At 61.8% G+C, this 15,930-nt stretch overlaps 2 protein-coding genes across 3 annotated transcripts in view; one reads left to right on the top strand and one right to left on the bottom strand.

Moving 5' to 3' along the window:
• PPP1R13B (protein phosphatase 1 regulatory subunit 13B) overlaps nt 1-2,488 on the top strand; it is a 46,693-nt gene extending 44,205 nt beyond the window's left edge. The window contains exons 15-16 of the mRNA XM_025042024.1: nt 656-855; nt 1,564-2,488. Of these exons, the coding sequence (XP_024897792.1) occupies nt 656-855; nt 1,564-1,605 (242 nt within the window). The 3' untranslated portion in view covers nt 1,606-2,488. The remainder of the gene's footprint in view (nt 1-655; nt 856-1,563) is intronic.
• Nucleotides 2,489-2,752: 264 nt separating this feature from the next.
• On the bottom strand, nt 2,753-15,555 carry ZFYVE21 (zinc finger FYVE-type containing 21). 2 transcript variants are annotated; one of them, XM_015599695.2, is made up of 8 exons: nt 15,365-15,555; nt 7,367-7,417; nt 6,828-6,996; nt 6,002-6,077; nt 5,827-5,918; nt 5,238-5,285; nt 3,402-3,544; nt 2,753-3,316 (listed from the first exon to the last, which is right to left on the bottom strand). In XM_015599695.2, exons 1-8 carry the CDS (start codon nt 15,500-15,502, stop codon nt 3,281-3,283), a joined length of 753 nt encoding a protein of 250 aa, XP_015455181.1. In that variant the 5' UTR covers nt 15,503-15,555; the 3' UTR covers nt 2,753-3,280. The 2 variants fall into 2 exon arrangements, with proteins under 2 accessions (XP_015455181.1, XP_006925665.1); XM_006925603.3 differs by lacking the exon at nt 5,238-5,285.
• Between the last annotated feature and the right edge of the window lie 375 nt (nt 15,556-15,930).

Here is a 15,930-nt window from a genome sequence, read left to right as displayed (position 1 = left end):
GGTGCACCCAGGACACTTGAGGCATGGCCAGAAAGGCCTGTGAGGGCTGGGGTCAGGCCAGGCTGGATGCCCTGTGCCCACGCTGTGGCGTCTGCGGATGACGGAAGCTCGGGAGTCTTCTGTGAGCCGCTCCACGCAGGGTTGTGCTTCCCAAGAGCCGGAATGTCTTTTCTGCCTCGGGGATAGGCGATCGCAGGTCACCTGTCCCACACCTAACTTGAGAACCTGTGGGCCCAGCTCTTCATCTGACCCCTGGGACAAAGCCACCAACGGGAATAGGCACCGCCCTCCAGGCCCCATCAGAGAGGCTGCTGTGGGGGAGGGTGGTGCCCGGGCCACCAGCATGGCTGGCCTTTCTTAGGATGCCCACAGGTGACACCTGGGCATGAACTTCCCGTCACTGCCGCTGGGTCTCATGCGGGTGCAGGCAGGCCACCTCTTCAGTCACGGGCTTCAGGAAGCTTGTTCTAGATGAGAGCCATGAGTTCCACCCGAAGAAATGCTCTCGGCACCCACTCTGGCCTCGGGACCCCCGAGCTCAGTAGCAGGCCTCTCGCTGAGGGCAGCCGTGTGGCCCGGGGAGAAGGCGCTGGGCACAGCCCGACCTCCACTCCCCGCCGCCGCGGGGACCTGACCGTCTGCGCTCTCGTCCCAGGGGTGCAGGAGAAGTTGGGCGTGATGAACAAGGGCGTGGTGTATGCTCTGTGGGGCTACGAGGCCCAGAATAGCGACGAGCTGACCTTCCACGAAGGAGACGCCATCACCATCCTGAGGCGCAAGGACGAGAGCGAGACCGAGTGGTGGTGGGCTCGCCTCGGGGACCGGGAGGGCTACGTGCCCAAGAACCTGCTAGGGGTAAGTCCTCTGAGCGCGCCCCAAGACCCACTCAGCCGCGCCAGCTTGGCTCCTGAGGCCCAGTACCAACCCACTGTCAGGGAACACTGGGCCCAGTGTGAGGACAGACCCTGCTGAGGACCCTGGGCAGGAGCCTGCCTTTGTCCACGCCCCAGCGTCCCCCGTACGTGGGCACCTGTGCAGGGCACAGGCCTGGCCTCACACGGGAACAGCAGGGCGTCTGCTCAGCGTTTCCTCATGGGGAACTTCAGCGAGCACTCAGTCTCACCCCGAGCAGACCACTGCGGCCTAGAAATTTCTCTGATGGGGGGAGGTTCTCAGCCTGTAGGTTGCTACGCGTTGTATTTGTAACTGCATCAGTCCCGGGGCAGAGCAGCGGCCTCCGCCCTCCTCCGCGTGCCTCAGTGGGGCTGGCAGGTGTGCTACTGTCGCTCCCAAGCATGCAGGGAACAGAGGGGCCTGCCCTGCGGGCTTTCAGACAGGGACAAGTACCCTAGGTGGTCCCAAGTGCTCCAGGAGCTGGGGAGGGGTCGGGGACCTGGAGTAGGGGTGCAGGTGATAGGGAGCACGGAGGAGGGTCTCAGGCTGACCGCAGAGCTGGCCACGGGGCTGTCTGGGGTGGGCAGGGCAGGGGAGCCTGGCACCTGGCCCCCGGCCCCCATTCTCGTTCAGAGTGCCATGCCCTAACTCGCGTCTGTTGCACCCCAGCTGTACCCTCGGATCAAACCCCGGCAGCGGACGCTCGCCTGAGTCCCCCCTCGGAGCGCTGCGCGGGCTGCGCCAGGGAGCCGCCGAGCTAACCCTGCGTCCGCCCGGAGCGACTGCCGCTGTCGAGGCGCTCCTGTCGCAGACGGCGCCCACCGTGACACCTGCGGCTCCTAGGCGAGGCCCTTTCTCGACTTTCGCCTCCAAGGAGACTGAATTTTGCCAGTTACTGTAAATCCAAATAAACACCGAGCTTTCTAAGTGACCACCTGTGCTGCCAGTGGAGACGGACACTTTCCGACTTGGTCCCAAGGCCGCCCTCATTCCCAGTGTCGCCCTCCCCCTGACACAGCAGTGGAAACTGGCAGCTGCTGTGGTGTGCTCCCCCATAGAGCCCCGCCCCTTACTGGGCGTCAGGGACCGGCCACCCTTTGCCCTTCGGCACGCGTGTATTTCCCTTTTGTTACCAAAGGAACCTGTAGGGACACGCCTGTCCACTGGCAGTCCTGAGGCGGGGGCCCCACTTCCTGGTCTGGGTGCTGGGCTGGGTGCTGGGCTGGGCTTCCTCGCCCCAGGCACAGGGTCCTTGAGACCGGGTGGCTCCCAGGCGGGAGCCTCTGCTCACAGCTGCTGCCTTCTCCGCAGCCTCCCGCTGCCCAGGTGTGGCTCTTGTCCGCTCACAGCGTGGACACTCTGCTGAGTGCGGGGACTGGGGGGGTCGCTGTGGGCCGGCAGGGCGGGGCCGCCACCACGTGCTCATCCTTGCCCCCAGCTTCCAGCAACTGAGGCCCTTCGCTGCCGTTCACTTGTACGGACAGGCTTTTCTATACCAAAAGTATTTTTTGACGAGACCATTCGAAACTCCCAGAATGATGTTGGAAATGTTTTTTCTCTCATTAAAATCCAGGCCCTTCGGCTTTATTTTCCATGTACGAGTCTGGTGTACAGTTTGTGTACAAATGTGTAAAGACCCTTGCTGTGGCTGGTCACCTTTGGGCGCAATGTACACAGTGGTGACAAAAACGAACGCTGGTGCAGCCGCCAGACGTGACCACTGTGTCCCCGCTGCTGCCGTGTAAACGTGCACAATAAACCGCTGTCTGTCACTGCGGCTGCGTGTGGTGTGTTCCGGGGCAGCACGGCGCTGCGGCGGGAGCGCGCACGGGTAGGGACACAGTGAGGCGAGCCCCGATCCGTATTTCCAAAATAGGTTTTAATCAAGCTTTATATACAAACTGTTGTACCATTATTTTAGTAAAGTGAAAAGTACAAAACGAAGCTGGCTCCTCCCCATGAAGTATCAAAGGTTTGTTCGCAGACCCTGACCAGTGCCATGGCGCATGACAGCCTATGGCCAGGGCCACGCGGCTGCAGCCCGAGTGCCCGCGGCCCAGGCCGTCCCCGTGGAAGGACCAAGGAAACCAGCATCGAGGGGCAGAACCTTCCGGTAAACCTGGCACTCATAAAAATGTAAGGTAACACCAAAAATAGATCAGCAGTAGTGTAGCTCAGTCTTTCCCACCCCAGTTAAGTGTCAAAAGAAAATACAGATTCCAAAGCAGGAAGCTATTTAGAGAGTTAATAAACGGTGTGAATATTGCACTAGGTAAGCGACACGTCTGTTTCTCCCAGTACTTGCACTTCCTGGCACACGGCCTGGTCGCCTGTGCGGTGCAGAGCAGGCTCCGCTGTTCAAGCTGACGGGCCAGCCCGCGTGCACTCACTGGTCCCGAGACTCATAGAGGAGCTTGGCAGCCTGCAAGGTGACCAGAAATACAGAGAAACGCGATTGGTCCTGTCCTGGCAGGAGCTGGTATGGGCGGCCCAGCTTCCCGCTGTACCTTGTGCATGGCTGCCAGCCATGCTGTCGACTGCCTCTTGCTGGCATTTGCATCCTCCCAGGCTGTCAGCTTCAGCTGGGTCATGCCCTCTGCCCCTGGTGTCGTGTACTGCAGGGACATGCCTGTGGCCCGTGCGTTGCTTCCTGGAGTGAGACCAGGTAAGAAGGCTCAGAGGGGACCCCAAGCACCCAAAAGCCCATCAGCCCTGATGTAGTGGTGGCCAGGGTGCCTCCCAAACCCTGTGCTGGTCTAGGAGGCAGCTCGGGCAGGGGCCTGTGCTCAGGAGGCACCCAATGACACGGGCCCCTCAGGCCTTCTATTGGACGAGCCCAAGTTCGCAGCACAGGAAAGGGACAGTGCCACTGGGACAAACATCACACTGTGCCACTGAGAGCCAAGGGAAGTGCGGCTGCACCTGCTGGTCCCGTGGGAGTGCCAGCGGTCAGGAAGCCAGACAAGGCCGCTCCATCTGAGCCCATCGCACCTGTCTGCACCAGGGCGGGGGCCGGGCGGTCACAGCCACCCCACCAAGAACCAGGGTCAAAGCTGAGGGGGCTGAGCATGCAAGCAAGGCCTAACACCAGAAAAGTGCCACCACCCTGGTCACCAATTCGGGGGGCTGGCCTGATTGACACCACCTACTTTAGGGCAGGACCAGCTCCATGGATGATTTGGTTCCAGCGCCTACTCTGAGAACCAGCCACTCGTGGACAGTGGCTCTTCGCAGTCACGCTGCAGTCAGGGAAGTGACATGGAGACCAAGCCCCACACAGTGAACTTCACCTGTAACTTCTTCCTTTGTGACTGACGGCCCGACTCCCACAGGCCAGCAGGGCGAGGACACAAAGGACAGCAGGCAGGGAACGCGCTCTGGCTGGGAGAGGCCTGCCGACCTCGAAGGCAATCGCAACTGTAAAGAGCTGTCCTCCAGGGCCCAGAGGCCTCCTAAACTGTCGCAAGCCACACTCCGGTCCTGCCTGTCACCTGGCTTGTCCTACCGGGCTCCACCCACCACCTGCTCCTAGAAGCAGAGGTTCACTGGCACACAGCCATGGGCATGCGTCCCTGTCCACTCCAGCTGCTTCGTCCTTTGCAAGTCTGTCTGGCCCGCAGAGCCGAACACAGTGACTGTCTGGCGGGCAGGCCCCTCGGGACTGACTGTTCCCATGCCCCGACCCCCCGGACAGCGCTGCTGGGGAGTTGAAGGTTCTAGAAAACCTGGCAAAGCAAGGCTCACTGGACTCCCAAAACTGCCACAAGGGGGCAGCGGCGCCAGAAGCCGCAGGGGCGTGCCCAGGAGAAAGACCAGAGGATTCTTTAGGCCAACTGGGGTGGCGACCCCTGCCCTGGCTTCGGGCCACCGAGGGTGACCACTAGCTTCTCCAGATCCTGCCCTTTGCACCAGGGCACCTTTACTAGCCTGCCACAGGCAACCAGCTTGGTGCCACCAAGGGGGACAGAGGTGGTGAAACACCGCTTGGCCCTCGCCTCATCATGCAGAGGATCAGACAGACGCGGGGTGTCGGAGAGGCCCAGGGAGCCCACTGAGAAGGGCTGCTGCCCCTAGCTCGGCCTGCTCAGAGCCCGCGGGCAGCCACGAGAAGTTGAGATGTGGGGGAACGCTCCCCCATGGGGTGCAGAAACTGAACAAATTAAATGTTTCTCCTGCTGGGGAGTTTTCATTTACGCTTTCGATGCCCACGTCACGGACCCAACCCCCTCTTTCAAGTCGACCAAAATAAGCGAGTGTGCGTCTCACAGAGGCCCCTGGCGCAGGTCCCCCCGACACAAGCAGGGTCGGCACGGCATGCGGAGAGAGCCGGGGGCACGGCTGACCTTCGGAGGCGGGCTGGCTCCCCAGGAGGCTGGCGTAAGTGTGAATGTCTTTGTCCAGACAGGAAGGCAGGCAGGAGAGAAGAACAGTCAAGAGCGAGCAGAGGACAGCAGGACGGTTCAGTCCCACGGGTTCCTGGTACCCCGCACGGCACGGGCCATGCACCCCTTTCTGCAGAGGGGTGGCCACCGCGGGGGTTTAGAGGACAGATCTGGGCCGCGTAAAGGAGCTGCATTTCCGGAGGCCTGACGAGCAGGGAGGGCCCAACGAGCCACACTCTGGCCTCTTTCCGGACACCAGGCAGAGCCAGCTGCACTCGGAGCTTTTCCCTGGGGGCGGCCAACAGTGACCGGACCCTACGTGGGAGCGTGTGTGGGACACGTTCCTTCATCACTGTACATACTAAGCCCCCACAAACCCGGTGGGTTCCTGGAGCCACTTAGTAAACGCCAGCCCACAGCATAGGACACGCAGACATCTTGGAGACCCTGCCAACAAGTCACATCCCCATCCTCAATGCCACTGTGTCACCCCAGATTTCACTGAGGCTGGCGCCAGGCCACCTGGTGGTAGCGGGCAGGCGGCGTTTACCTCCAGGAGGGAAGCCTTCCGTGAGAATCTGCACGGTCGCAATGTGCGAGATTTCGATCTCGTGGCGGCTGTCCCCATCCAGGAGCAAGTACCTGTCAGACAGAGTGTCCAAACGTGTTACCTGAGGGCTCGAGGGGACACAGTTGCCAGTGCCACGCAGTGCCCTGCCACTCACCTCTGGTTGCTGGAAAGACGGCAGACCATGGCTTCTGATCTCTCTGAGTTCCCAAAAGTCACCAGGAAGGTGGCTCCTGAGGGCGTAAAACCAAGCGTGAGAACACAGCCAGCTCCTCGCACACCTCGCCCCTCCCCGGCCAGACACAGGGACGGACGCGTGTAGGGGATGAGGCACGCCTGCGCTCTGGGACCCCACCGCTGCGGCACAAAGGCTGCAGTGGCCTCCGGGATCGAGGGACACAAAAGGCACCGGTCAGGGGGGTCTGCTCGTCCCGAAGGCCCAGGCGCAGGGGGCTCCACCTGGAGGCCCAGGGCGGACGGCACGGGCCCTGCGCCTCGCCCTGCAGCGCGGCCGCCGGACCAGAGCCGGAGAGGAGGCGCAGTGCCCGCGTCCCACCGGGGGACTGGCCCAAGGCCCCAGGACCCCGCGCAGGCCTGTGGAAGAGGTGGCCGGAGCAGGGACCACAGAGGGCTGCCCCTGGGTCACCCACGGCTCACGACGGCCAGTTGGAAAGTTCCGCCTACTGCTGGCCCATCCCTGGGGGAATGGTCACAGCACCATGGAAGCATCACGCTCCGCCCAGCCCAGGGTCCCCCCATCGCCGGGCAGCCCCCCAACTGGCCTCAAGCCCAGCAAAGTCAGGCCAACACTGTAGGTGGCATTCCGTCCATGGGGAGGACAGCTGGACTGCAGCTGCTTCTCCAGGGACCCAGGAGAACGGGGCCAAGGCCCGACCTGACGGGAAAGTGGCCGCAGCTCTTCCAGCCCCCGCCCGAGGGCCCGCGAGGACCCGCAGTCCCAGGCAGCACGCGGGGCCGCTCACCGTCGAGGAGCACTTTGAGCTGCTTGTCGTAGAACTCGGCCTCCCTGTGGGACACCAGGGCGCAGGCGGCGCACTGCCGCACGGGGTCCACGAAGCACATGCGCCGCAGCGGCACCTTCTGGCGGCAGCACTTGTCGCAGAAGCACTTCCCGCAGCGGCGGCAGTGGTGCTGGGGACGGCAGGGCAGTGTGGGCGAGGGTCAGGGACACGCGCCGCCCGGCCCGGCCCCGCCTGCGTCCGTCACGGGCCGGGGAGCCGCGAGGTCCTGGGCCCAGCAGGTGCCGTCGCAGCCTTGTGCCCCCTCGGCCCAGACGCCCACCCCTGTGCCGCGAGCCAAGCTCGTGTTGAGGGCAGGACACCCCCTAGGGTCACACGGGCGTGCGGGCTGACCTGGGCCAAGTCCCTGCCTCCCGGTGCTCCTGGGCAGGCAGCCCCCGGGGACAGACTAGGCGGCTGGCCACCCCTCCATGGAGCCGGCCCTCTGGGGAGGGCACCGGGACGTCTGTCTGGGCCCCTCCCACCTGATGGCCTCAGCTTACCTTTCTGGTGAGAAAGTCAAACTTGGCGTCACACTGCATACATCGTGGGCACTGGGAGAGAAGGTGACAAATATCAGAACCCCGCCGTCTCCAGCGGAGTGGCCGAGGCCGGGCTGAGGCGTGGGAACCGGCCTCCCCTCTGCGGATCGGCTCCCACGCGGTCCCGGGTGTGGGGCGCTGGCAGGGTGACGGCGGGTGCCCAGCAGTGCAGGTCCTTCCAAGGTAGGGAGTGGGCGGGGGATAGAGCCCACGTCACCATGCTCAGGTCACTTTAGGAACTCCCTGGTCCGGCGCTTGGAGCCAAGGGTCGGAGCCATGAGGGACGGGGGCATTCCACAGCAGGAGCAGACGCAGATGCCTGCCCGTGAATGGGGGTGTGACGAGTCCCAGCCAGGGAAGCCATGTGTCTGTCCCGGTGGGTCGCACAGTCTCGGCGTGGCCGGGGGGGCACGTGAAAGCGGCCGCAGAGGGCCGGCTGCTAGGGTGCGGCTGGCACCAGGAACCCTGCACCCACCGAGCCTGGGAGCACAGACACACGTGGGTGGCCTGAAGGCGGGCGGCAGCCCTGCTCCAGGTGCCAAGGAACAGCGACTTCAAATGGCCACATCACCCCAGACCAACCGCCAAGGAGCTCGGACCTCTGACCGAACGCGAGAGCCAGTGCGCATCTGCCGGCAAGCGGACACGCTCAGCTGCCCCGGACAAAGGCAGCTGCAGCTGACACCATGACGATGACACGTCCTGCCAGGCAAGGACAAGGGGTTGACCCCCAGGGTCAGCACTGTGGGTCTGTCAGCCAGCCCTGGCCAGCAGGCCTGTCCCTGTGTCCTTTCCAGCGTGCAGGGCAGGAACTGGGCCCTACTCCACGACGTCCTGCGGGCCCAGCCTCCTCGGCCTGTGCATGGTGCGCGGGCAAAGGAGCACCCTGAGGGACTCCACACCCAGTCCCCAGGGCCCACGTGCCCGGTCCGAACCAGTCCACTGGTGCCAGGACCAGGCAGATGCTCCTGGAAGGAGGCTGGGAGCCACAGTGTACCCTTGACCACAGAAGAACAGGTGTCCAGGCTGGGCCTTCTCAGACATCAGCCTGCAGTGGGAGGGGCCTATGCACAGGGCCACCCACTCCTGCGACCCCAGATACCCATCAGCCACAGAATCCGGTGGGGACAGCTCCCTGAGGCTCTCCCATGGCCTGGATGCTGCTCCGAGTCCTTACAGGCGGCAGTGACAAAGGCTGTCTCGCAGTCACTCTAAGGCTCACATGTCTGGGCAAGTTCAAACACCAATTTCTAAACGTAAGACCACAGCCAGAATTTGAAATTTGCTCCCTTAAAAATAAGAGTGATCTAGAAGTTTTTTATTCCTCTAAATAACTAACGAAGTTATTCAGAAAATTGACAGACTTTTAAACAAGGTAATTTTCTGTTGATCATGGAAAAGAAAAATTTTAAATTAGCAGATAAATTTCACGTGAAAAGAGAATAAATGAAATAAGAGTCTAGAAAAACAATTAAAAGATCAACGAAACCAAGAGTTCATTATTTGAAAGAAAGAAAATTGATAAAGCTTTAACCAGACTCATCAGGGGAAGAGAGAGGACCCAAATAAAATCAGAAATGAGAAGTGACAGTGGACTCCACAGAAATACAAACGATCGTCAGGTTACATGCCAACAAACTGGACGATCCGGAAGAGGCGGATGTGCTCCTAGAAACACACGCTCCCTCAGGACTGAGTCAAGACGAAACAGAAAATCCAAACCGACCGATCGCCAACGAAATCGAATCGGTCATCGAAAAACTTCCAACAAACCAGAGGCCTGGGCCACATGGCTTCACAGGCGAATTTTGCCAAACATTCAAAGAAGAATTAACACCTATTCTTCTCAAACTATTCCAAAAACTTTGAGAGGGAAAGCTCCCTAACTTACGGAACAAGGCCACCATTACCGTGATTCCCAAACCAGACCTGAATAGACATTTTTCCAAAGAGGAAATACAGACAACCAACAGAGACATGAAAAGATGCTCAAGGTCACTAATCCTCAGAGGAATGCAAATTAAAACCACAGTATCACCTCACGCCTGTCAGAATGGCTGGCATCAATAAATCAACAAACAAGGGCTGCCCGAGGACGTGGAGAAGAGGGAGCCCCGGACCCTGCCGGTGGGACGCACGCGGGTGCGGCCGCCCAGGAAAACGGTCTGGCGGTTCCTCAGAAGATTAACACTATAACTGCCTTTTGACCCAGCAATTGCACCTCCGGGTATTTATCCAAAGAAAAGCAAAACACTAATTCGTAAAGATTTATGCTGCCCTGTGTTCACTGCAGCGCTGTTTACAGCAGCCCGGACGCGGAAGCGACCTGAGTGCCCGTCGACAGACAAACAGATCAAGATGTGGCACATGTGTACGATCGAATATTACTCAGCCATAAAAAATGAAACCTTACCATTTGCAATGACATGGACGGACCTGGAGGGTATTATGGTAAGTGACGTAAGTCAGAGAAAGACAAATACCGTAGGATCTCACTTATATGTGGACTCTAAGGAATAAAATAAACGAACGAACAAATGTGAACAGACTCGGATTCAGAGAGCTGACGGCTGCCCGATGGGAGGGTGTTGGGGGGCTGGGTGAGAAGGGGGAGGGTGTGAGGAAGTACAACCTGGCAGTTCCACGACAGTCACAGGGTAGAAAGAGCAGCACAGGGAATGTAAAGACCGCGCGTGGTGGCGGGCGGTGACTTCATGGACTGCGTCCACGTCTAACCACTGTGCCACCACCGAAACAAATGCAGACGAGGAAAGCCATGGCTGCAGATCTGCGGGCAGCATGCCCAGACTCCCGGGACACTCGGCTCTGGGGCCCTGGGCAGCTGCCATCCAGAGACCAGGCGCACCCCGCCCCAACACCATACGCAGCAAAGGCTGCCTGAGATGCCAGCTTCTCACCGTCACGGCCAGGGCGGGCCAGGCTGACAGTCACACAGGTACAGTCACCAGGGAGGACCAAGACCTGCAGGACTGACCCACCAAGGCGTTGAGGACCTTCAGGGGGACCCATGCGGGGGTGCAGGTGGAGCCACATGCTCTGCCGCCAGACCCCAGCCAGAGAGGGGACCCACAGCGGCCTCCGGGACCTCATTCCCGGGGAGGCAGTGCCAACGGGAGCCTGGACCTGTGTTCATCGCTCACCGCGCCAAGTTCGCCTGGTGGGGACTGGAGGGAAGAAGCCTCCCAGGGTCCCTAAGGGACACGGGCCACTCCACCTCCCAGCATGCTCCCCTGGCTGCCCCAATGAGCTAGCCAGGACCTCTGCAGACTTGGGGAGCTGGGAGGAGGCCCAGGCTGGTCCTGTAGCTGGAGCCACGCGCAGGACAAGGGAACCAGGAGGGGCCGCAGCCGGGCTGGCAAAAGGGCCCCAGGGTGATGCCCCGCTCCTTGGCTGACGGAGCTGATGGGAGGCCTGAGGTCTTCAAACCCCCCTCCCCCGGCCACCCTCAAATGTGCCCAGGGCAACTCTTCAGAACGAACCACCATCCCCAAGGGACAGTGGACAGCATCTCTCTCTCAGGTAAAACAGTCCAAAAACACAAAGTTTGCAGGGCTTAAAGGAATGTTAAAAAGAAGCTACCGTAAAAAAAAAAAAAAAAGCTTTAGAACATGAGCGTCTGATCCCTTTGAGGCTGGGGTATGACCAAGGGTGGCCACACCCTCCCACCTGACTGGCCCCAGGCTCTCACACTAGACCACTCCTTAGGTTCCTCAAAAATAAATCATAAAACTAAAAATTTTAAATACATGTACTGATGTATCTTTATTGAAAAATGACTCTTTTTAAAGAGTGAAAGTATAACTCCTAGAAATATAAATGAACTCGGGTCAAAGAGGTAACTCGTGAGTTAGTGCGGGGTCACTGGGGGGTAGGAAACCCAGATCCCAGGGGATCCAGGAGCAGACACGAGGGCTGTAGGGAGGGGACGAGCCGGTCACAGACGCCAGGTCACAGATGCCAGCCAGCTGCTCCCAAGGTGCGGGGGGGGGGCCGCTGCCCCTCACAGACAAGATGCGCCTGCCAATGTCGGGCCCTCCGCGTGCTGGGCCGTCATGGGCAACTGGCCGGGGGTGCGGGCCACCCAGGAACCCATGGTCTGGGCCCTGTGGTGGGGCTTCTCCCGACAGTGGCAGAGGAACCACAGGGCCGCCCGCCCCAGCCCCCGGCCCCTCGCGCCCGCACTCACCTGCGATCCCAAACCCCTCAGAGAGCCCCATCCCACACGACCTGGACGAGACTCAGGTGCCCGTTCACCTGGGACGAGGCCGACACAGACCCCAGGTTCCCCTTCTTCACCTCCGTCTCTGACTCGCTGACCTGTCTGTCCCCACCCATCAACCAGAACAAGGCGCCCGCTAACCTGACTCATGGGCTTCTCTCCTCCAGGCCCCTCGGCTGTGACCTGGGGAGATGCACCCCCTGATCTGCTGTCAGGTCAGACCACCAGCACCCCACTTCCACTCATACCCCCACTTCCACCTGCATCTCCATCTGCACCCCCACCTGCGTCCCCACCTCCACCTGCACCCCACATCGGGTGGTCACAGCAGTGTGCCCCACCCCCAAGGACCCAGTGGAATGAAATTCCCCCAGTCCGGTTTGCTCTGGATCTCCCCAGCTCTGCACCGAAAGTGTCCGGTGTCGAAGTGACAGCACCACGCTTTCCTCAGCACTGTTTACACCCAGGGTCGAGGATGGAAAGATAGGGGGCGGGGTGCAAAACTGCATGGGTTTCACGGGTAAAAACAGTATCGCGGCTGCCCGTGACTAAGCGCTGAGGGCGCATGCCCAGATGGCCCGCCCCAGCCCACTTTGATGGCAGCCTCTCAAGCCCCTTGAGATCATTCCAGGCTCCCTCCTTGCCCACCTCCCTGCCCCACGAACCCCTGGGGGCAGAGATCACATAACCCTCTGGGTTCATACCTGAGAAGCGATCCTCAGTCTTTTCTGGGGCAGGAGCCCCTCCGAGAAGCTGAGCGCTACAGATGCGCGCACATCCCCAAATATTTCAACACCTTAAGGGGCATCCCCTTGGGCCCAACCTAGTAACCTGGCACAGGGTCAGATGCGTCCCACATACTCGCAGACACACAGACGTGGACTGGGTGGTCTGGCACACGAGGGAACATGTACAGATGATGACAATGACTAATCTGTGCACGGTCAAGAAGTGCGGGGAGGATGGGCAGAAAAGCTGAGGACGATATGTCACCCTGCTGCCATTCCCGCGACCCATTCCAAACCATCACGAAGAAGCCCGTTCCTCACACCTGGGTCTCCCCATGCTCGAGTCACCCCTGCACACAATGACCTGGGGCCCCAGAAACACCGAACGGGCAGAGCGCAGCCAAGTGCGTCGGGCTGGGCACCCCAAGCGCCAGGGCAGCAACGCCACACGCGCGGCGCTTGCCCTTGCCCGCTGGCCGCCCCCAGGCGGCGCAGCCGAGGCGGGGCTCCATCCCGGCGGCCCGCCCAGGCCGCCCACGCCGCTGTCTCTTCCCGCGACTCTCGGGTTATTCTGGGCTCTAGGGCCCCGCCGCAGTGAATTTAAAAACATTTCCTCACACTCAGGGAAGTCTGGCCGCCCTGGGAGGTCCCCTCCCCTCCTCCAGGCTCGCTCGGCTTCCAGGGCCTTCCTTGGCGACTCAGGTCACGGTTAATGCGGGCAGGGCGGGGCGCTTCCGGAGGGGCATGCAACTTCCAAGGGAGGGGGTGTCGCCACCCAGCCTCGCAGGAATTTCGCAAGAGCTCGCGTGACAGCGCGGCGGACTCCAGACGCGCCTGCCCGCGGGACGCCGCGGCGCGAGCAGAGGCGACGTGTGCAGGGCTCCCCGGAAACACCGCGGGCGCCGGGCGAGGGCTGTCGGGTCGTAGCCGAGAAGCCGTCAGACCCGCGCCGCGCCCACCCGCGGGCAAACGCGCTTCCCGGGAAAACCAGGCCGCCTGGAGCGCGCGGCGCACGGCAGCGAACGTTTGGGGGGCGCGGGGTGCAACTGGAGACAAAACGTCTGAAGAGGCTCTTCGCGGGGCAATAGTGGAAAAACCCTGTGACACACCGGCCTGGCCTCTGGAACACCTCCCCCTCCCCCCCGCACCCCGCAGCTGGACCAACTGGAGATACCTATAGACAGGCAGCCTGCACCCCGCTGAGGCCGTGGGGCCCCTCCCCCGTGATGAAAGCGGCCATTCCCCAGCCTTCCCTGTCACTGTGCTCCTCTGACCTCTCCTTGACCCCTGGTATCTGCGCGGCTCACTGCCACAGCTAAGTGCACTCTGTGACACGTACTCGTTTGTGAGAACGAGTCCTGATGTTGCCTGTTTCCCCTTTAACTGTCTTTCAACAGCACTCGCCAGGGGGGCGGTGTGCGGAGAGAGGGGACATTCTGTGAGCGCAGAGGCCGAGGGCAGCAATGCAGAGAAAAGCGCAAACAGGGCGACAAGAAACCGAAGGGAGGCGGTGGCCTGGCCCCGCTCAGTGACCACCCACTCCGCAAAGCCTCCCTAGTGGCCTGGGCGACTCCCAACGTCGCTGTGCGCTGGCCTCTCTCAACTCCGCGACTGCCATCTACCGCCAGACGCCCGGGGACGAGCAACAGAAAGGGAGCAAAGGACAGCGGCGCGCGGGCATGTGTCGTCCCGCGCCGCCCTGCCCCCACCGGGCGAGGCACGTCCCCGCCCACTGCTTTAAAAACACCTGATTTCACTCGTCTGCCGAACACCTGCGCCTGTAACAGGGATTCTCAGGGGACAGGAGAAGCAGTTTGTCCTAATTCCAGACGGAGCTGTAATTTAAAGGTGCTTAAAAAAACAACAACAACAAAAAACAGCACTTTGATGGCTTCACTCATGTGCGGGATATAAAACAAGGAGCAAACAAACTCAGATACAGACAACCGGACGGTGGTCAGCAGAGGGAAAGGGGGGTGGGGGAACGAAGGGGGTCAAGGGGTCAAATACGTGGTGAAGGAAAGAGCCTAGACTTCCGGCGGCGAGCACACAGACTTCGTACTGTGCAGCTGCACACCTGAAACTTGTGGTACTAACCAATGTGACCCCGACACATTTAATTGCAAAAAGGCACGCACGCTGACGTCTTTCAGACATCGCCGATTTGCAGGAACGCGAAAAGTTCTTCCGCCTGGCTTCGCGTCGCTGCGAATCACTGGCTGATGGGATGGAGTCCAAACTCCCCGGCAGGGCACTAAAGGGCCTCCAGAAAGTGCCGCGGCCACCCGCCCATGGGGCGGCAACTGGCCTCGGACCCCTCACTCCCGCGGCCTCGTCTGCTCCCGCCGCTCCGAGCAGGTGCGGCTCCCCGAGCAGGACGCGCTCCCGCTCTCCACCTGGAGGCTCCGACTCCGCGCAAACGCCACCGGCCACCGCAGTCCATACCCGGGGGCCCTCCGCAGAGAAGGCTGTACTAAAAATAAATACGGGGTTCCGCTCCCCCTGGGCAGGAGCTGCAACTGGGTCTCAGCGGTCCCGCCCCAGCGGCTCAACCAGGTGATGTCGTGGAATGCAGATGACATCCAGGTGGGCAGAGCCCGGAAACACCAGCGAGGCCCGTGCGAGGGGCACAGAAACTTAGAGGGGGGAGAGATGGGGGACACCTGGCGCCCCGAGCGAGGATACCATGCAGAAGGCAGGGTGCCCGAGGTCCCTGCATGAGTGGAGAGCGGGCGGCAGGAGCCTGGGAGCTCCCTAAGGGCGCGGAACAGGGGTGCCCGAGGGCGGCCGGGAGGGGCCCCAGGAGGGCAGCGGAGGAGGCCAACGGGGAGCAGAGGCTGCTCCGGCTGAGGCGGGGCGTCGGGGAGACAGGGCGTGCCGGGCGCGCGGACGGGGTCCAGGGCCGCGGCCTGGGTGTCCCGGGCGTCTGCGGGTGTCGAGGGTCCCGAGGCGCGGGGCGCGGACGCGCGACTGGCGGGGACCGCAACCTACCTCCTTGTCGGGTACCCACTGCGGCTCCTCCAGGCCGAATGGGCTGCCGAAGGCGCGGTGCTCGGGCACCATGCGCAGGCCGCTGGGGGAGCGCACCAGCTTCTTGGCATCGTGGCGCGCGGCCACCTCGGAGGACATGACGCCGCCTCAGCGCTCGCCCGCCACCCTCACACGGACCCTCGCCCCGCCAAAAGCCCCGCCCCGCCAAAAGCCCCGCCCGCCCGTGAGGCTGACAGCACCCGCGCCCAATCGCCAAGCCCGGCCCGGAGCGCGAGCCAATCGGCGCCAGGGTTCCGCCCCATCGCTGTGCTTGCCAATCCGCGCAAGGGCACCGCCTCTGCCACCCTGTGGTCAGTCACCAATCGGCAGCGGGGGCCGGCCCGGGTATGCTCCGCCCCTCTCGGGGCGATTGGGACTTTGGATTGGCCAGTTCGTCCGTGACGTAGGCGCTGCCTCCTCTCTGATTGGCGTATCCGGCGCGAGGCTCCTAGCGCTCATTGGAAGAGGAGGTTGTGAGGGGCGGGACGGCGCGAATAGCGAACGCGCGCCAGGTGGGAGCTGCGGTG

The sequence above is a fragment of the Pteropus alecto genome, unplaced genomic scaffold (genome assembly GCF_000325575.1).
Source record: "Pteropus alecto unplaced genomic scaffold, ASM32557v1 scaffold8, whole genome shotgun sequence".
Lineage (NCBI taxonomy): Eukaryota > Metazoa > Chordata > Mammalia > Chiroptera > Pteropodidae > Pteropus > Pteropus alecto.
Note: the sequence above shows the minus strand (reverse complement) of the source record. Positions and strands in the feature narration are given on the sequence as shown.

Coding starts and splice junctions, on each gene's coding strand:
- ZFYVE21 (XM_015599695.2), bottom strand. CDS start 15,502: ATGTCCTCCGAGGTGGCCGCGCGCCACGATGCCAAGAAGCTGGTGCGC. Junction 5,286..5,826: donor GGAAGGCTTCCCTCCTGGAG/GTAAACGCCGCC, acceptor GTCTGGACAAAG/ACATTCACACTTACGCCAGC. Junction 3,545..5,237: donor GAGCCAGCCCGCCTCCGAAG/GTCAGCCGTGCC, acceptor GTCTCACTCCAG/GAAGCAACGCACGGGCCACA.